Genomic DNA, 21859 nt, shown 5'->3' on the forward strand with positions numbered 1-21859 from the left:
ACGGCGTAACCCCCTAACATGCATATGATGCGAACTTCTCAATAGAGCGAGCCACATCTAGGTCCCGCCCCCCCCCACCGCAACTATGCTACTCGCTAAGGCCGGCTTCATGACCGTCTCTGCGGACAGTGGGGACATCGCCTATATGCGTTCCCTCATATACTCCTAAACATTAATTGTATCAGCACACACTTAATGCATACATCTATTATCTCATAACAGGTATACAACCAAAATGAAGGAATATGGGTATAGTTGACACATGCCTCAAAATTGCATATCAAATATCCTCAACAAATACAAAAAAAGAGAGAGAAACAGGTACAAACACTGATTCCCAGAACGAGCTTGCTATTGCCCGCCAGGCTATATCCCATCGATGTTATATATAAATCAGTGTAAAAATAGTATGAACACTGATCGTTATACTCTCTTAATAAGTACTCACAATGGTTTCTTGAAATAATGATCATTATGAAACGATACTGAATATGTTCCACTCCATGTAATGGGGATATCACTTCAGCTATCACCTTATATCGGTGCTCCCCAGGGGAGCACCAATTCTACCGCATGTGTTAATATCTAAAAATGGGCTCACTGATTAAAATTACAGCAATGGATCTAACCAACTGGGTCCTATTTTCACCTATCATTCTCGATAGTGGTGCTCCTTATATGGTAACACACTATCGGCGTATAAAACTAAATAAAAATGTAATTATATATTATAATAAATATATAAATGTAATATATATTATAATTATATAATTTCCTACTTTGTTTGCCATTTACCTTCAACCTTGTTAGAGGTTGTTTTAGCGCTGCTAGTGTTTATATGGGCTGAGGCTCCTATACGCACCTTTTTTTATGTTATGTTTTGAGTATAGCAGCTGCTTTATTGGTTATATAGGCATACGAGTATATCTTGCTGCATTGCTAGATACATACGTTTTGATCCTAGGAGCATTGCATATACATGAGCGCTGAGTGGGTGGGATAAGGAATACTTTTTCTTTCTTGCTCCTTTTCTATATTTTGACATGATCCATTGTTGCACTTTTGTAAACGTTTACTTTGAAAAAAAAATATATTTTTTTTTCTTTTAAAATCTTGATGTTAAATTTCAGACAGTGTTAGCATTTAATTTGCACTGCATGCCATGCCTTTTTGATTTTAATAAAAAAAAAAAAATAAAAAAAAATACTTGTGTACTCGTGATGCCACGTTTTTGTGTGTCCACTTCTGGTGGAATAGTGCCAACTTTCTGTGGGTCCTCTGTGGGTGGAATTAGCCCTTTTTAGTCCTGTATGTTATGTAGTCCTGAGCCCAGCTCTCTGTGTATTATATAGTCCTGAGCCCAGCTCTCTGTGTATTATGTAGTCCTGAGCCCAGCGCTCTGTGTATTATGCAGTCCTGTGTCCAGCGCTCTGTGTATTATGCAGTGCTGTGCCCAGCGCTCTGTGTATTATGCAGTCCTGAGCCCAGGGCTCTGTGTATTGTGCAGTCCTGTGCCCAGCACTCTGTGTATTATACAGTCCTGTGCCCAGCGCTCTGTGTATTATGCAGTGCTGTGCCCAGCGCTCTGTGTATTATGCAGTGCTGTGCCCAGCACTCTGTGTATTATACAGTCCTGTGCCCAGCGCTCCGTGTATTATGTAGTCCTGTGCCCAGCACTCTGTGTATTATACAGTCCTGTGCCCAGCGCTCTGTGTATTATGCAGTCCTGTGCCCAGCGCTCTGTGTATTATGCAGTGCTGTGCCCAGCGCTCTGTGTATTATGTAGTCCTGTGCCTAGCGCTCTGTGTATTATGTAGTCCTGTGCCCAGCGCTCTGTGTATTATGCAATCCTATGCCCAGCACTCTGTGTATTAGGCAGTCCTGTGCCCAGTGCTCTGTGTATTAGGCAGTCCTGTGCCCAGCGCTCGGTGTATTATGTAGTCCTGTGCCCAGTGCTCTGTGTATTATGCAATCCTATGCCCAGCACTCTGTGTATTAGGCAGTCCTGTGCCCAGTGCTCTGTGTATTAGGCAGTCCTGTGCCCAGCGCTCGGTGTATTATGTAGTCCTGTGCCCAGTGCTCTGTGTATTATGCAATGCTATGCCCAGCGCTCTGTGTATTATGCAGTCCTGTGCCCAGAGCTCTGTGTATTAGGCAGTCCTGTGCCCAGCGCTCGGTGTATTATGTAGTCCTGTGCCCAGTGCTCTGTGTATTATGCAATCCTATGCCCAGCGCTTTGTGTATTATGCAGTCCTGTGCCCAGAGCTCTGTGTATTATGCAATCCTATGCCCAGCGCTTTGTGTATTATGCAGTCCTGTGCCCAGCGTTCTGTGTATTATGCAGTCCTGTGCCCAGTGCTCTCTGTATTATGTAGTCCTGTGCCCAGCGCTCTGTGTATTATGCAATCCTATGCCCAGCACTCTGTGTATTAGGCAGTCCTGTGCCCAGCGCTCTGTGTATTATGCAGTCCTGTGCCCAGTGCTCTCTGTATTATGTAGTCCTGTGCCCAGCGCTCTGTGTATTATGCAATCCTATGCCCAGCACTCTGTGTATTAGGCAGTCCTGTGCCCAGCGCTCTGTGTATTAGGCAGTCCTGTGCCCAGCGCTCAGTGTATTATGTAGTCCTGTGCCCAGTGCTCTGTGTATTATGCAATCCTATGCCCAGCGCTCTGTGTATTATGCAGTCCTGTGCCCAGAGCTCTGTGTATTAGGCAGTCCTGTGCCCAGCGCTCGGTGTATTATGTAGTCCTGTGCCCAGCGCTCTGTGTATTATGTAGTCCTGTGCCCAGTGCTCTGTGTATTATGCAATCCTATGCCCAGCGCTTTGTGTATTATGCAGTCCTGTGCCCAGAGCTCTGTGTATTAGGCAGTCCTGTGCCATTTTCCAATAAAAAATAAATAAAAATATGTCCCCGGATTTCATTTTAAAAATCTGGTCACCTTAGCATACAGGCTTACTCACTAACCAGATGCAGGGACTTGGTGCGGTGCATACAGGCCTACTTACAATCCAGGCATAGGATTTATCAATTTTATTTAGGTACAGCGTTGCACAACTGCGCAATTGTCTGTTAAAATAACGCAGTGCCAAATCGCAAAAAATGGCCACTTCTGGACCGGAAGGTTTTGCCCCCTTAATGACCAGGCCATTTTTTGAGATTCGGCACTGCGTTATTTTAACGGACAATTGGGCAGTCGTGCGACGCTGTACCTAAATAAAATTGATGTCCTTTTTTTCCCCACAAACAGAGCTTTCTTTTGGTGGTATTTGATCACCTGTGCAATTTGTATTTTTTGCGCTATAAACAAAAAAAGAGCGACGATTCTGAAAAAAAAAAATGAACAATATTCTTCATTTTCTGCTATATAACATTCCCAAAAAAAAATTCCAAATCAAATGTTTTCATCATTTTAGGCCAATTTGTATTCTGCTACATATTTTTGGTAAAGAAAATAGGCTTATTTTTAATTGGTTTGCGCAAAAGTTATCGGGCCAACAAACTAGGGTTTCGAAAGATTTATTTTTATTTATTATAAATCTTAAAGAAGTCATTTTTATTTATTTATTTATTTTACTAGTAATGGCGGCGATCAGCGATTTTTAGCGGGAATGCGACATTGCGGCGGACAGATCGGACCCCTAACTGACATTTTTGACACTTTTGGGAGGACCAGTGACATTACTACAGTAATCAGTGCTAAAAATATGCTCTGTTACTGTAATAATGACACTGGCAGGGAAGGGGTTAACCCAGGGGTGATCAAAGGGTTATGTGTGAGCCTAGGGTAGTGTTTTCTAACTGTGAGGGGGGAGAGACTTGTGGAATCAACACAGAGACCTGTGATCCTAAATAGGAGGATCACAGGCTCTCTGTGTTCATTCCAGAGAGAACAACGATCTGCTGTGTTTACAACAGCAGACCGCCGTTCTCTCTCAGCGGGGAGCGATCGCGGGTGCCCGGCGGAAATCGCGGGCTCTGGCCCTGTGGATCGGCTGCCTAATGGGGGTGGGCACGTGCCCCTAGGAGCGCTCTCGCAAACCGTCGAACAGGTATAGCGGTTCGTGCAGCCGAGCCAGCCTACCACAGTATATCTGCGGTGGGCGGTAAGCAAGAGGTTATGGGGGGAAAATCTTCCGGTCCAGAAGTGGTTAAAGCCAAACCTAAACCAAGATCTTCTGATAAATATTGGGGGGCCTATTCACACTAAAGCATTCCATTGTGGTGCAGCGTACATTGTGGTGCACTGCCTTAATCACTTGTCGCCCAATCACGTACTACTTGGTACGTCATTTAAGTTACAGTGGTTTTACCGGGATGATATGCAGCTGTAGGCATCACCCCGTTACCGTTTTTTTAGAGTCGATGATCAACTCTCTTGTAATAATAACCTGAGCGGCTTACCAGCCACTCAGTTGTTATTACAAGCAGTGGGAGAGGACCAACCCTCCCCTCCCACCGACATACACGGCTCGCTCAGGCTCTCCCCCTCCTGCCACCTTCCGCGGCTTGCTCGGGCTCTCCCGTTCCATCGGGAGACCTAAGCTACTAGCCAGCATGTCCGCTGGCTACTCTGATAGCCAAAGAAAGCCAAAATTGGCTTTGATCGGGTCACCGCTATAGTAAACACGGAAGCAATAACCCAACATCACTTCCAGTTTACCGGCATCCTAACAGCGCCATTTTCTTGAAAATCGAAAGTAGTCGACAATGCCTATCATGGTGTTTTGAATGCTTTCAAGTTCAGAGGAGGGATTTGGGGTCTTTTAGACCCCCGATCCCTCCATAAAGAGTACCTGTCACTGCCTATTACTGTCACAAGGATGTTTACATTCCTTGTGACAGCAATAAAAGTGATAAAAAAATAAAAAAAACTTAAAACAACAGTGTAAAAATAAAAAAATAATAATTAAAAGAAAAATAAACTGCCCCGTTCCCCCCGTGCTAGCGTGCAAAGGCGAACATGACCGTTCCACACATGTGAGCTATCGCTGCGAACATCAGATCATGGGCAGTCATTTTAGCACCAGACCTCCTCTTTACATCTAAAGTGGTAACCTAGCTTTTAAAGCATCACCTATTAAGAGAAAAATATATGTCGTTTGTAGCTGTTGTGTGAGTATGCGCAATTTTAAAGCATGGTATGTTTGGCATCTACTTACTCAGCGTGACATCATCGGTTATATCTTACAAAGCAGTTGAGCTATAGAATGTTTCTTTATGCATTCAAATTTTAAAAAGTGTATTTTTTCCCAAAAGCGGCGTTTGAAAAACATTGCTTTATACCATTAAGCATGGCCATCTATATAGGGACAACTGCTATATAGGATACGTTGGATTGGACTATAAGGGGTCCCATCTAATGAGCAGCAGATCACCACTGTAGAGACTTTTCAGGGATCCTCAAACTACGGCCCTCCAGTTGTTGCAGAACTACACATCCCATGAGGCATTGTAAAATTCTGACATTCACAGACATGACTAGGCATGATGGGAATTGTAGTTCCTGAACAACTGGAGGGCCATAGTTTGAAGACCCCTGCTAAACCAAGTATCCAGGAAGATTGCTCTTACTGGTGACATCAGTACCCTAGCTGCATAAACAGGACTTCTGGATGTATCCATCAACCATAACCAGGCCATAGACTGGAACAAACCCTCTGTATTGGAATCACTACCATCCCAAGAGTGGGAATATATTTACAAGACATACAGACAGTGGCGTAGCGTGGATTGTCAGCGCCCGGGGCAAGGCAAGCGGACTTTTAGTACTCCCCGAGTCCCTTCCTACAATAGTACTGACCAGCCTGATTCCTATACTGACCTACCAGTCCACTACGCTTACATACCTGATTCCTGTACTGGCCACTACACTGACCTACCTGTCCATGACACTGACCCTTACAATGACCTACCTGATTCCTACCTGACCACTACACTGCCCACTACACTACACTACACTACACTGCCCACTACACTGCCCACTACACCAGGGCTGTATTTTGGCCTAGGCCAACAAGGCCCAGGCCTAGGGCGGCACTTTGTAGGGGGGGCAGCAAAAAAGCTACCCCCTCCCCCTGAGACTCTATTGGCCACCCGTTGCTGGAGCCGCCTCTCTCATTCGCCCCTCTCTCTCACACCCCTTCTCTCTCGCTCTTATCCCCCCTCTCTTTCACCCCCTCTCTTACCCCTCCTCTCTCTCTCTCTCTCTCTCACCCCTCACTCTCTCTTTCTCTCACCCCTCCTCTCTCTCTCACCCCTCACTCTCTCTCTCTCACCCCCCTCTCACCCCCCTCTCTCTCACCCCTCTCTCTCTCTCTCACCCCTCCTCTCTCTCACACCCCCCCTCTCTCTCTCTCTCATCCCCCCTCTCTCTCTCTCTCTCTCTCACCCCCCTCTCTCTCTCTCTCACACCCCCCTCTCTCTCATCCCCCCTCTCTCTCTCTTTCATTCCCCTCTCTCTCTCTCTCATCCCTCCTCACCCATCCCCCTCTCTCTCTCCCTCACCCACCCCCCTCTCGTGAGATTCTCAGGGGTTCATGCTGGGACTTGTAGTCCTTCAATTTTGGAGGGAGCCACATCCTTTAAAAAAGGAGTAGGGCAAATTTACATAGGAGGGGGGGGGGGGGTGCCCAATTTTATTCTTGCCTAGGGCAGCACAAAACCAAAATACACCACTGCACTACACAGAGGACACCACCGTGTCATCGAGCCATTACAGGGGGGCGGGTCGGGGAGGATTGTGAGAGCTTAGAGGAGGCGGGACGGAGGCACATGCAGGGCTGACTTAGAAGACGGCAAGGCGGGCTCCAGAAGTGAGGCGGGGCTCTTCCACTGGCCAGCCCCGCTGCCGCACATGACAATGTTGGCCCAATCACAGGGCGCCGACCGGCCATCGTTTAGCCTGAAGATAGCAGGGGCTGAAGTGACACGCTAGGAAGAATTTTTAAAGTTTGCTAGAGTGACACTGACGTGGGATGCGCCCCCCCAAATGTTGCGCCCGGTGCGGCCGGCCCCCCCTGCACCCCCCACGCTACGCCACTGCATACAGATCCAACCATGAGTCAGCTGTCACCCATTTCCCCAGCTTGATCTCCCAAGGGGCTCACACACAGGAGCACTATCCTAGTTTGAACCATTTGGTAATTTTGTATAGGGCAATCAGCCATGACAGAACTCAGTGTGGTGAAACACTTGGCGTACGGACCTTTGTGTTATCCTTGTTTTAGGTTGATCCTGTTTTGTCAATTGTAGGCATGCTTGGCATGCATTGATACGTGTTTGAGTGTTTCCTAAGCCAGAGGTGTTATGACAGACTCACTCAGGACGGGGGCTTTTGGAGGGGACTGCAGGCTAGCCTCTTGCCTACTGACTATGGGTCCTGGCTGAGGGAACACTGTTCTTTGTGGGGTGTATGCTGGGCGGATCCTTGGAGTAATGTTACTTTGAATTCAAGTCCACATCTCCCCAAGACACACAGACTCTGGGACTCTGGGCCTAGGATCCATGTTGAAGGCCTAGCTGCCTATTGCCAATAGGGGACTACGCCGCACAGTCAAACTTATGGCAGATGCTAATGTCATCAGCTCAACCAGCTGTCTTCCACACATTGTGCTGATTAACTTACCTATTGTCCACTGTGGGGATGTGTTTACACTTATAATAATGTGTATTGTACTTAATGAGCTTGATGATGGCAAGTCTGCTAGTTAATTAGCTCAAGTTAATTAAATCACTGTCATCCAAAAATTGCTAGTGGGAAAGTAGAATTCTGTTTGCTTTGGTTGTTCCTTAGATTTGTAAATTATATTTCTGTTCACAATTTCATCTGCAAATGAGAATGTAATCAGGCACCTGACCTGGTGGGGTATATATTCGGCGTGAGTAATAAATGTACCAGATCTTACACAAGCTATTCTCAGCTAGTTTTGTATGGGGGCGGCTAGAATATCTGATATCTATGTTCAAGACTGAAGGAAGCGGTATTCTGACCGAAGCACATTGTGGGGTCGCAGTTCCATTACAGGTGGGTGATACCCCTTACCCCTAATGGTAGACTATTTTTTACATTTTATGGAATAAAAACATGTTTTACCTAATGTGTTGTTATCTCTGTCCTAGAGATAGCCACTTTCCTTCCCTGTCTCTTGTTACAGGGTACACTTTTTCTTGTATGCTTTAATTTGGCTATTATGACAAGTTGACAACCCCATATTGGTGTGGTCCATGTTGGGCATTTTATTCTTGATTTAACGCCCTAAACTTCTCTTTTTTTTTTTTTTTACGCCAGTTTCCAGGACAAGGTCATCCTGCACCCAGGGCAAATATGCCAAACTGTGCCCCCCCCTTACCTTAGGGTCAGGGCGCCCCCATCCCTGCAATAACCCATTGTGCCCAGGGCAGCTGTCCCTCCTGCCCACCCCTTGTCCAGGCCCTGTTTTACGCTATAGTGCATAGCGTGCCATTTACAATAAATGGCATCAGCAAAGCACCATAAATAGAGCAAATGCATTGCCATGCATTGTGGAAATGTGCCTTTTAAGTGTGAATGGTCCCTGATTGGTACACTTTGATTTACCATGAAGCAGCAAAGTCTTCACAGCTCCAGCATTATGGCCGTGTGTTTGGGTTCTCTGTCTGTGCTGCTAAAGTGCAAATGTTACGTATGATGCGATCAGAGCCGTGGCTTATCTCCTATGATTGAAACCATTAACCTTTTCCCGAGACGGACAATTTCCTGACATTTTTCTTCATTAACTGACAACAGTCTGAGCTTGTTGGGCTCCCTGAGTGGTACTGTTTGTGTGTTTGCTGATGCTTTAACAAAGGGGCTTATAACCTGCGCTCTGTATCATGGCGACCTCCTGTGCCCTGTCAGGCGGAAAATGTCAACAAGCGTGTGACCGCCAATGACACTTAACGCTTGTGTTACATTAGATCTAGATCTTTAAATTAGCGTAGCCATTGCTGAGTAAATATCAGTGGAAAACAACGTTTTCAAGTAGATCCAGGACCTAACTAGATAACAATTAGTTTGCTAACGAACTTCATAACAGTGCTAATTATGTCAATGAAAATATTTTGGTCATGGTTTTTGTCAACAAAAATACAATTAAATTTCATTTCAGATGACTAAAATACGACTAAAACTCAAATGACAATTGAAATTTGATGTCAAAATGAAGGCCCCTTTCACACTATCCGTCCGTCGGACGGATTTGGTTTTTCTCAGCAACAGGAGGACAGCTGTGTCTCCGCGCTGTGTGTGGAGACACAGCTGTCAGTTCCCCATGCATCTCTATGGGGGAAATCGGATGGGAACGGACCGTCGGTCCGTTCTCATCCAATCCCATCCGATCTGATCCGCTGGGCGGATAAAAAATAGGGTTTCCATCCATCCAGATTTGACGGATCGGATCGGATGTCAGCGGACATGTCTCCGCTGACATCCGATCCCCCATAGAGATGCATGGGGGGACCGTTCAGATCCGCCAAAAAAACGGACAGGCGGATCTGAACGGTCCACCTGTGTGAAAGGGGCCTAACAGTGTTCAAAAAGCAATAGGCCCCTTTCACACGGGCTTTCCGATCAGGTCCACCTGTCAGTTTTTTCAGGTGGACCTGATTGGATGCTCCATGCAGCCCTATAGAGCAGCGGATGTCAGCGGAGACATGTCTGCTGACACCCGCTGCTGTCCGATCCGATCCTGTCCGTGAAATCCAGACAGATGGAAATCCTATTTTCCATCTGTATGGAGGATCGGATCAGATAGGATCGGATGGAACAGGCGGTCCCTTTTCATCCGATCTCCCATAGAGGAGAGCCGGAATCTGACAGCTCCGTCTCTGCAAAATAAGTGGAAACGGAGCTGTCATCCGCCAGCTCAGGGGGGATCGGCGGATCGATCCCTGCAGAGCAAAATGGAGTCCGCCGGGCGGAAAGCCCGTGTGAAAAGGACCCATATTCTTTGTTTACGAAACTTGTTTTTATTTATTTATTTGTTTTTATTATTAACAGAGAACCGTAAGCGCCGGTTCACCCTACCGCGACGCTACTTCCAGGGGCGACCTCCGAAATCGCGGTGCGAGCAGCGCGCCGTGACCTCGGAGCGGCCGCCACGGACTTCATAACATTGAAGTCTATGGCGGTCGCCTCCTGGTCGCCCCAAAGAAGCTCCGGACCCTTTTTCTAGGTCGGAGCGACTTGTGTCGCTCCTATTAGAACGGGTCCGCAGCTTCCCTATGGGAGGCGACCTGCGGCGACCTGTGAGGCGACCAGGTCGCCTCACAGGTCGCCCTAGTGTGAACCGGGGCTTAAAGTTTTTATTTTCAAGTAATATGTGCAATGGCATTGCAGCCAATAGAGTTCACAGTTTTTTGGGTTTTTTTTTGTATTTTAAAGTTGCACTTCTGTTTCTCAAAAAGCAATATTTTTGTTTGTTTATGATAATGGAGATTTTAGTCGACTAAAATATGACTAAAACATGTATACATGTTCGCCAGCACACCATGGATCATGCATAGCAGTCCAAAACATTTTTTATTGCAAAAGGATCACATCACATCAGGATAAGTGCAACGTTTCGGAGACAGGCAGGACCCCTTCATCAGGCATGTGATACATGCCTGATGAAGGGGTCCTGCGTGGCTCCAAAATGTTGCACTTATCCTGATGTGATGTGATCCTTTTGCAATAACATTTTTCTTGGACTGCAATGCAAGATCCATGGTGTGCTGGAGAACATGTATACTTATCTGTGATGTAATGATGTAGAAAAGTAACAAACAACCAGGCCATACATTTCCAAAATAACATCTGCAGCTGAGAACAAATTTGTTATTTGTTCAAAGAAAGAAAGGCAGGCAAGCCTTCATTTAACAATTTTTGACCATAGAATTAAAAGTGGCACAATATGATTGGTTGTCAAAACATACGTCAATGCAGGGGTGTAACTACAGGGGTTGCAGGGGTTGCAATTGCACCTGGGCCCCATGCTCCAGGGGGGCCTGTGCTGCTCCCCTGTACACCTGGATAAGGAGGGGCGGCGGGGGCAGCATGTAGAGAAATCACTGTCCTCCTTTTTCCTCCTGTAGCTGCAGGAGGAAAATGGAGGAGATTGGTTCCTCTGTATGCTGCCCCCTCTGCCCCTCCTATCCAGTTCACTTGTGTTCTGCTGTCTCTGGGCCTCTGTGTTCTCTACTGGTCCCCCCCCCCCCCTCGGCCCAAAAATATTTGTAAAATATACAGTGTGCTCATCAGAGAGGGGGGGGGGAGACTCTGATGGAGACATAGATGCAAGGGGGACCCTGATTGGTACCCCAATATAAGACAGACTCTGATGGTGTTAATAATGTAAGTGGGGAAAATGATGGGGACCCTTATATGGGGGGGGGGGGATTCTGATGAGGACCCTGATGTAAAGAGGACTTTGATGGTGAACCTGATGCCTATTATTATCTAATCCAGGGTTTCTAAACCAGGGTTCCTCCTGAGGTTTCTAGGGGTTCCTTGAGAAATGGGCAATTTCTGCCTCTCGGATAAGTTCCCAATGACACTATAACTATCTGTAATGGGGGTAATTCTTCCCAATGATGACAAGAGTAAGGACCATTCTTCCCACTGACTGTCACACTAATGTATCATGAGTTGTAGATTTTTCATTTTTAGCAGGGGTTCCCCAGAGACCAGAAATTTATTTCAAGGGTTCCTCTGTGTTGAAAAGGTTGAGAAAGGCTGATCTAATCAATGGGATTTATTGCCAGAGGGATAAAATGTTGCGTGTAACATTACTAACCATACTTTTTTTCCCTGCAGCTGTTTGGTTTGGGCTCAGTGGCGCAGGTGGTTCTGGGTAAGAAGGAATACGGGCAATACCTGAGCATTAACCTATCCTTTGGAATCGGTGTCACAATGGGTATCCACGTGGCCGGGGGAATCACCGGTGAGTACTCCAGCTTCCAGGTTCAAATACTACACCGACGAGGAATTTGTTAAACTGTCACCAAATGTGTGCAAATAGCAAATCAAATCTTTCACTAATGATTGTCTTGTTCCTGTAAATAGGCAACAAAACACAAGTGTAACTCCAAGTGAAGTTCCCCACCGAACTAAAGGATCACTTTAATCAGTGCTGGACTGGAAGGATTTTCCCCCTTAATGACCAGGCCATTTTTTGCCATACGGCACTGCGTTACTTTAACGGACAATTGCGCGGTCGTGCGACGCTGTACCAAAATACCATTGATGTCCTTTTTTCCCCCACAAATAGAGCTTTCTTTTGGTGGTATTTGATCACCTGTGCGATTTCTATTTTTTGCACTATAAACAAAAAAAAAGCGACAATTCTGAAAATAAAACAATATTTTTCACATTCTGCTGTATAACATCCCCCCCCCCCCCCCCCAAAAAAAAAAATCAAGACATTTATGTAATTCCATTGATCTCAGTATAGTGGTCACAGTTATTCAGGACACTTCTCTGCTCGAAAATAAATAAGGTTTTTCTGTTATGGCGCGATTAATGTACTCTTTGACACGCCAAATGTTTTATTATTTGCTATAATTTCTCTATTTGATGTACAACGGCTACTGACTTGCAAGTCATTGATGATCCACGTTTATCTGTATATCTGATCGCAGTTACATGGTGTATTCCCTAAATAAATATTTATTGAAAGAGAAAAGAAATAAGGGCTGTTTTCTATTCTGTGGATCGGGAAGGGAGGAGGTCTCCTCCAACGCTACCATCTTGTGACAGGACAACACTATGTGCTGACTAATTGGACCTCTCCTTTAGGCCGGGTTCACACTTATGGAATTGGATGCGGATCTCCCGGCCTCCAATTTACAAGACAGGAGAATGTGACCGGCTCTCAATGGAGCCGGTTCGCACACCTCCGGGGCGGCCGCGGCCCGCATTGGAAAAGGGTCCTCTGCATCTTTGGCTCAGTTTCAGGTGTGAATTCAGGCACAAATTCAGACCTGATTCGCACCAGAATCGGTGAACAGGGATGCACTGGACCCCTGCTGTGACCCGAGACCGCATCAGTGTGAACCCAGCCTAAGGCTTCTTTCACACGGTCCGCCTCCGCAGGCGGATCCGTGTTGCTCAGCGGGGATCGGGGATCCGCTGAGCCGGGCGGATGACAGCTCCGTCTCCGCTTGCAGAGCGGAGAGGGAGGTGTCTCAGCACTCGCTGCCTTCTATGGGGGATCGGAGGAGAGCGGACCGCTTGTCCGCTCTCATCAGATCCGCTCCGATTACTGAACGGATGGAAAAATAGGGTTTCCATCCGTCCAGATTTCAGCACAGGATCGGATGCGGATGGCAGCGGGTGTCAGCGGAGGTGACCTCCGCTGACACCCGCTGCCCCATAGAGCTGCATAGAGGATCCGATCAGATCCGCCTAAAAAACTGAAAGGCGGATCTGATCGGACCGCCCGTGTGAAAGAGCCCTAAGTCCATAATTGATGCCCTTGCCGGACACATAATGGGTCAATACACACAAATGAGAAAGTTGTGTTTTTGTTAGATGCTGGAGAGTTAAACTATTGTGTTTCCCCGAAAATAATATTTTCTATTTTCTATTTAATTTTAATATTATTTTTTATATTCATTTTGGCACCAAAAGACACAGTAGGGCTTTATTTTCAGAGTAGGTCTTATCATGCATTGTGCTGTCTACTCTCCCCCTCTCCCTCCCTGGCTGTCAGGAATCCCCAGGAATTCTGGTAAGCGGCCATTTTTTCTCTACTTCAATGTTGGTGGTTGCACTTTCCAAGGTTTAAGGATTGGTGAATACCATCTTCTCACACGCATGCTGGGACCTGCAGTGCTTCTGTTTATGGAATCTGTTAGTTTTATTCACTCATTCGCTTATTTTGCACATTTTTGGACATTAAATATATATTCATTAATTGATTCATTTCTATGGACTTTTTATGAATTTTGCACTTTATGATCATGTTTCCTCATTTTATATTAATTACTAGCGCTGCACTTAAAATATAAGATAATAAATTATATTTTTACTTATATTTTGTTGTATACATTGTATATACACAAGTAGCACCTGAGAGGTCCCATTGTTCATTCTTGGTGTAAGTTTAGGGATGTGGACCACTTTGAAGGCTGGTCATCCATATACAGTGGGTACGGAAAGTATTCAGACCCCCTTAAATTTTTCACTCTTTGTTATATTGCAGCCATTTGCTAAAATCATTTAAGTTCATTCTTCTTCCTCATGAATGTACACATAGCACCCCATACTGACAGAAAAACACAGAATTGTTGACATTGTTGCAGATTTATTAAAAAAGAAAAACTGAAATATCACATGGTCCTAAGTATTCAGACCCTTTGCTCAGTATTTAGTAGAAGCCCCCTTTTGATCTAATACAGCCAGGAGTCTTTTTGGGAAAGATGCAAGAAGTCTTTCACACCTGGATTTGGGGATCCTCTGCCATTCCTCCTTGCAGATCCTCTCCAGTTCTGTCAGGTTGGATGGTAAACGTTGGTGGACAGCCATTTTTAGGTCTCTCCAGAGATGCTCAATTGGGTTTAAGTCAGGGCTCTGGCTGGGCCATTCAAGAACAGTCACGGAGTTGTTTTGAAGCCACTCCTTCGTTATTTTAGCTGTGTGCTTAGGGTCATTGTCTTGTTGGAAGGTAAACCTTCGGCCCAGTCTGAGGTCCAGAGCACTCTGGAGAAGGTTTTTGTCCAGGATATCCCTGTACTTGGCCGCATTCATCTTTCCCTCGATTGCAACCAGTCGTCCTGTCCCTGCAGCTGAAAAACACCCCCACAGCATGATGCTGCCACCACCATGCTTCACTGTTGGGACTGTATTGGACAGGTGATGAGCAGTGCCTGGTTTTCTCCACACATACCGCTTAGAATTAAGGCCAAAAAGTTCTATTTTGGTCTCATCAGACCAGAGAATCTTATTTCTCACCATCTTGGAGTCCTTCAGGTGTTTTTTAGCAAACTCCATGCAGGCTTTCATGTGTCTTACACTGAGGAGAGGCTTCCGTCGGGCCACTCTGATATAAAGCCCCGACTGGTGGAGGGCTGCAGTGATGGTTGACTTTCTACAACTTTCTCCCATCTCCTGACTGCATCTCTGGAGCTCAGCCACAGTGATCTTTGGGTTCTTCTTTACCTCTCTCACCAAGGCTCTTCTCCCCCGATAGCTCAGTTTGGCCGGACGGCCAGCTCTAGGAAGGGTTCTGGTCGTCCCAAACGTCTTCCATTTGAGGATTATGGAGGCCACTGTGCTCTTAGGAACCTTAAGTGCAGCAGAAATCTTTTTGTAACCTTGGCCAGATCTGTGCCTTGCCACAATTCTGTCTCTGAGCTCTTCAGGCAGTTCCTTTGACCTCATGATTCTCATTTGCTCTGACATGCATTGTGATCTGGAAGGTCTTATATAGACAGGTGTGTGGCTTTCCTAATCAAGTCCAATCAGTATAATCAAACACAGCTGGACTCAAATGAAGGTGTAGAACCATCTCAAGGATGATCAGAAGAAATGGAAAGCACCTGAGTTAAATATATGAGTGTCACAGCAAAGGGTCTGAATACTTAGGACCATGTGATATTTCAGTTTTTCTTTTTTAATAAATCTGCAACAATGTCAACAATTCTGTGTTTTTCTGTCAGTATGGGGTGCTATGTGTACATTCATGAGGAAGAAGAATGAACTTAAATGATTTTAGCAAATGGCTGCAATATAACAAAGAGTGAAAAATTTAAGGGGGTCTGAATACTTTCCGTACCCACTGTAATCTATTACTGAACTCTTCAATGGATTGACCAATTCCATTATAAATAAAAAATTATATAAAATTATATAAATCCTATATAATAATAATAATAATAATAATAATTATAAATGATAACAATGTCAACTTACTACGCCATCTTGTCTCTTTCAGGAGCTCACATGAACTGCGCCGTGTCATTAACAAACTGCGTGTTGGGGAAACTTTCGTGGAAGAAACTTCCCCTGTACATGTTGTCCCAGATCGCTGGAGCCTTCCTGGCCGCCGTGGTGGTGTTCTGCCTATACTATGGTACTGAGCGTGACTTTATGGTCTTATAAGGATTCAGAAACATCAGATTTCTCAGGATGTGTGAAGTGCCGCATGGCTCCTAATAGGAATGTGTTTTGCTTTTCTTTCTTTATTAGACCCGGTTCACACTACTCCGACTTGGGACGCAACTTGTGTGACCTCAAGTCGCCTGTCATTACAAATTCAATGTAAATGAATGAGAGCCGTCTTAATATGCACTACTGAAGTAGCTCCGACTTCAGAAAAGGTTCCTGTACTACTTCAAGGCGACCTCTATCCGACTTGTGCACATAGACTTCAATGGGAGTCGCCTCTAAGTCGGATCCTTATCTATTTTCAAGCGACTGTGATCAGACTTTACAGGAAGTAGAAAAAGATTACCCAGGCATTCCCCACAGACAAAGTCGCCTATCATTTAAGTCTCTTCAAAAGTCTCTACAAAGTCGCGCTAAAAAGTCGCTCCTTCATGGGGCGACTTTCTGGTCGCGGTAGTGTGAACCGGCTCTTTAGGCCCCGTTCACATACGAGCGACGCTACTTCCAGGGGCGACCTCCGAGGTTGCGGTGCGAGCAGCACGCCGCGACCTCGGAGCGGCCGCCACGGACTTCATAACATTGAAGTCTATGGCGGTCGCCTCCGGGTCATCCCCAAGGAAGCTCCGGACCCTTTTTCTAAGTCGGAGCGACTTGTGTCGCTCCTATTAGAACGGGTCCGCAGCTTCCCTATGGAAGGCGACCTACGGCGACCTGTGAGGCGACCAAGTCGCCTCACGGGTCGCCTTAGTGTGAATGGGGGCTCATAGTCAGGACTAAAAAAAATAACAAAACATTCTTTATTTTGGTAAAAAAAATATGGGTTAGCAGGTATGCATATTTTGTATTCTTATCTCGAGCCAGCAGCAGGTGTTCCTGCCACCTTGTCACATGGGGGGAGATTTGCTAAAACTGGAGCACTTAGAATCTGGTGCAGCTGTGCATGGTAGCCAATCAGCTTCTAACTTCAGCTTGTTCAGCTAGGCTTTGACAATAAAACCTGAAAACTGATTGGTTGTTATTCAGAGCTGCACCAGATTTTGCACTCTCCAGTTTTAGTAAATCAACCCCATGTTGTCTAGCTCATTGTTTCTCAAGCTTTTTTCAGTGGAGGCACAACCCCAAATGATGGACAGTCTCGAGGCACCCTTTAAAATTATGGACAATTTTAAATGTGATAACTATTCTAATAGTTTTACATAATGCAGCAACATCCACACACATGTAGGATGCCCAACGTTATGGCGCTTTTCCACTGCATGGAACCGAACGGTTCGGCTCGCGTTTGCGCTTTTCCACTGCATGGTACCGCATGGTACAGTGTTGGAATGGTTTGGTACGGTACAGCGGTGCTTTTCCACTACATGAACCGAGCGGTACGGCTCGCTTAAACAGTACCACCTTGGTTGTGGTTCCAAGAGGGCTGTACCGATACCATATCCCACAATCCTTTGCATGCAGCCTTGACTGTTTGTCACTACTAGCCACTGATTGGTCAGAGAATCGTTGTTATCCCACCCACTTACTATTAGTGGAAAAGCAAACCATACCGAACCGTTCCAACACCGTACCATGCGGTACCATGCAGTTGAAAACCAAACCGAGCCAAGCAGGGCCAAGCAGGGCCAGGTGGAGCCGAGCCAGTACTTGCAGTGGAAAAGTGCCATAAGAGGTACAAGTTGGTACTGACTAGTATTCCAATGTTTCTCTTTTTCCTCAGTTTTTCTCCATCGCTCAGCTAATGTGACCCCAAAACTTATGGAGAGAAGCAGGGGAGGGTCAAACAAGCATGCTACGCAGGCGACTGACATTCTCCATATCAACTGATGATGTAATTCGTCATTAGCAGGTCGGTAGCTAGAGGGTTGTAACGGTGCACAATGAAAACCTGTTACTTTGTGTAACAAATGACACTTTTCCACTGCAAGTACCGGCTCAGCTCCACTCGGCACTGCTTGGCCCAGCTCGGCTCAGTTTGCTTTTCCACTGTGTGGTACGAGTCGGCAACTTTCAGCACTGTATAGGCTCTACTCGGCTCGGTTTGCTTTTCCACTGTTGTAGCACTTAGTAGTAGGTGGGTGGGATTACAACGATTCTCTGACCAATCAGTGGCTAGTAGTGACAAACAATCAATGCTGCATGCAAAGGATTGTGGGATATGGTATCGGTAGGGCCTGCTACGAACCCCAACCGAGGTGGTACTGTTTAAGCGAGCCGTACCAACGCAGTACCATGTAGTGGAAAAGCGCCGCTGTACCAAACCGTACCGAACCGTTCTAACCCGTACCATGTGGTACCATGCAGTGGAAAAGCGCCAAACCGAGCCAAACCAATCCGTACCATGCAGTGGAAAAGCACCATAAAAGGCAGCCTTCATCCACCCGCTGCCTTGTATACAGTTTTTGGGGCATTTTGCTGAGGCACCCCTGAAGAAACCTCAAGGCACACTAGGGTGCCTGGGCACCCTGGTTGAAAAAGGCTGATCTAGTTTATCTCTTTAGCTCTCGCTGGAAGAAGCCTGGTGAGTACAGAGCTCAGTAGTTGAAGATTACATTTATCCAAAATTAAATATATTCTTAAAAAATAACAACCAACCAATAGAAATATAGGAAAAATTTATTTTGGATATAAAAAGAATTAGAAATGACTAGGCAAGGTGGGACTTTGGAGGCACAACACAAGTTAACAGTTAAAAGCATAAAGTTTATTGTACATTTACAAAATTCATCATTTCTAAAAGACATTTTTTAATTTTGGTAAAAATTAAATTTTACAAAAGGGATGGACCTTTTTTTTCTCAAGACTGTCCCAATCAGGGTACATGTGCTTGTAATCCACCATTATGCTTAATCGAAATAGCAGATTCAGTTGTTTCAAATGTACAATAAACTTTATTTTTTTAACTGTTGACTTGTGTTGTGCCTTCAAAGTCCCGCCATGCTTAGCCGTTTCTTGTTCTTTTGAATTCAAATAGGGATGAGGCACTTATAGGACAATGTGACATCTTGCTTTAATTTGGATGTGTTCCATTAAACACAGAAGAAATAAGAGCTATCTTGATATTAACATATTGAATATTGAATTTCATTAGGTATCAGGGACTTCAGTATAAAATAACTCATAGATGGTACTTAGTGCCGCTGGATATAGCCAAATGTGATCCAGAGACTTCACTTTAATGATAAAAGCCTTTTTTTACATATTTAAAAAAATTACATTTTAACCAGAAAATATTTCAGATAGAGCTTTGATATTGGCTAAGTCACTGAAGTCCAAATAAAACTACCCACATGCAAAGAATTGAAAGAAACTATGACTAATTATGTTAAACTGAAAAAAAAAAAAACTACTACACTATATCCAAAATAAATAATACTGGTCTATTTTATAAAATATGGAATCTCTGACTTCAACATGGTCATCACTTTTAATCATTCCTTCCTTAACCACTTCAGCTCCAAAAGGTTTTACCCCCCTAAATGACCAGGCCATTTTTTGCGATTCGGTACTGTGTTACTTTAACGGACAATTGCGCGGTCGTGCGACGATGTACCCAAATAACATTGATTTTTCCCACAAATAGAGCTTTCTTTTGGTGGTATTTGATCACCTCTGGGATTTTTAGATTTTGCTCCATAAACAAAAAAAGAGCGACAATTAAAAAAAAAAACACCATATTCCTTACTTTCTGCAATAAAAAATTCCCAATAAAAAAAATTAAAAAATCTAATTTTTTTTATCAGTTTAGACCAATTTTGTATTCTGTATATACTAAATTTAACACAGCGCTAGCATAAATCAATATACAATGTGTCTTCAAAAATATTAATAATAAATATATAATGTGCACAATACAAATATTCCATAAAATAAATATTGTGATGTGAAAAAAGTCCAAAATATAAAATATGAAATTAGTCAATAAAGTGCATGGTGCTCCAGTGCAAATAGAAAATCATATGTGCTCCAGGTGATCGTGACCCCTCCAGGTACCCCACTCACCAGAACAATTCGAGCCTGGGAAGGGTCAGGAAAGCCTATAAGCAATGGAGTGTGGTGATGCACCAGGACTTCTCCTATATGATACCAGGTTATAAAGAATGACTCTTGCCAAGGATGGTCCGAGATTCCTCCACGAACCCAATGCCAGAAAGAAAAAGCCACGAATAGTGAAGTACATTTTGGTATTTTTATTAATGAAGCCAAGAAAACATACTCACAAAACAAAAAGAAGTTGGATGGCAGTGTAAATCAATACAAGATTCCACGAGCGCCGCTATTGGCGTGCATTCCACGGCCAATCCAGGAAGTTGACCGGAAGTGACGATTCCAAGAGTGCCGTACCGGAAGTGCTTCGACATGTTTCGCCCTCCCACTGGGCGTTATCATAGACAATTTTGTATTCTTACAAAATATTTTTTACAAATATTACATATTTTTGGTAAAAAAAATCCCAAAAAGCGTATTTTAATTGGTTAGCGCAAAAGTTATAGTGTTTACAAACTACGGGATAGATTTTTGGACTTTTTATTTATTTATTTTTTTATAAGTAATGGCGGTGATCAGCGATTTTTATTGGGACTGCGACATTGGGGCGGACAGATCGGACCCCTAACTGACATTTTTTGGGGACCAGTGACATTAATACAGTAATCAGTGCTAAATAATATGCATTGTTACTGTATAAATGACACTGGCAGGGAAGGGGTTAATACTGGGGGTGATCAAAGGGGTTAATGCATGCCTGTTGGTGCTTACTCACTGTGGGGGGAAGGGCTCTGTGACAGGCACAGAGAGATCGGGGTTGTAGCTTAGCTGAAACTGCTGATCTCTCCCTGCCCGTCTGACAGAAGATCCGCCTACTTTGTTCACATAAGCAGGCGGGTCATATGTCAGCTTCTCTGATGATTGCGGAACGCCGGCGGCGATCGCTGCCACTCCTCCCGCAGCCTAGACTGTGTGCACAAAATCACGTAGATCTACGTGATTTCGCGCAGCCAAGGGGGTTTTCTCAGCTAAGCACACCCTCCTGCCTGCATGCCTGAGTTAAGGGCAGATGAATTCCCTAGTTTCTGAGGGCATGCCTTGCTAACCTATGCACATACAGCTGCATAGGCGTGCACACACTTAACTCCAATCTTGGCACCAGGTGGGCAATTTATGGAAAAAGCTGAATTAGGAAGTCACTGGAAGGTCTTCATCTGTTACCCTGTGGCTTGAACCTTGAACCTGTCCCTTACATTTGCTTTTCTGTTGCCGACCTGGCATGCCCTTGGACAAAGTATTGACTCAGGGGGGTGAATACAAATGCATGTTACACTTTTCACAGATTTATTTGTAAAAAAACTTTGAAAACCATTTATCATTTCCCTTCCATTTCACAATTATGTGTCACTTTGTGTTGGACTATCACACAAAATCCCAATACAATACATTTATGTTTTTGTTTGTAACATGACAAAATGTGGAAAATCTTAGGGGGTATGAATACTTTTTCAAAGCACTCTACATGATTGTAATTCAGAGTGCTCATTAGGGCTAAAGAGTTTCAGCTATTCATTCTTTATAAATGTCATTGCATAGCACAGCGATACCCTACACAATACATTGGCTGTGCGATTCTTTGGAGTACATTGTGCACACTGAGGAACACCTACCTGTAGAAGATATTTCACCGATCCTCAGCGGATTGATTGATGTTCTGCTTGGTTTACATCTAGAAATTTCATTTCTCGACTTGCCTATATAGGAATT

General features: G+C 44.7%; 1 protein-coding gene across 2 annotated transcripts in view; it reads left to right on the plus strand.

The window, feature by feature from the left end:
• Positions 1–21859, plus strand: part of LOC309555059 (aquaporin-7-like) — a 129922-nt gene that overhangs the window by 75377 nt on the left and 32686 nt on the right. For both annotated transcript variants that reach the window (XM_082256882.1, XM_082256881.1), the window contains 2 exons: positions 11816–11942; positions 15936–16073. In XM_082256882.1, the coding sequence (XP_082113008.1) occupies positions 11816–11942; positions 15936–16073 (265 nt within the window). The remainder of the gene's footprint in view (positions 1–11815; positions 11943–15935; positions 16074–21859) is intronic.

Source organism: Pelophylax lessonae, assembly GCF_965119305.1.
Source record: "Pelophylax lessonae genome assembly, chromosome: 1".
In the NCBI taxonomy this organism is placed as follows: Eukaryota; Metazoa; Chordata; class Amphibia; order Anura; family Ranidae; genus Pelophylax; species Pelophylax lessonae.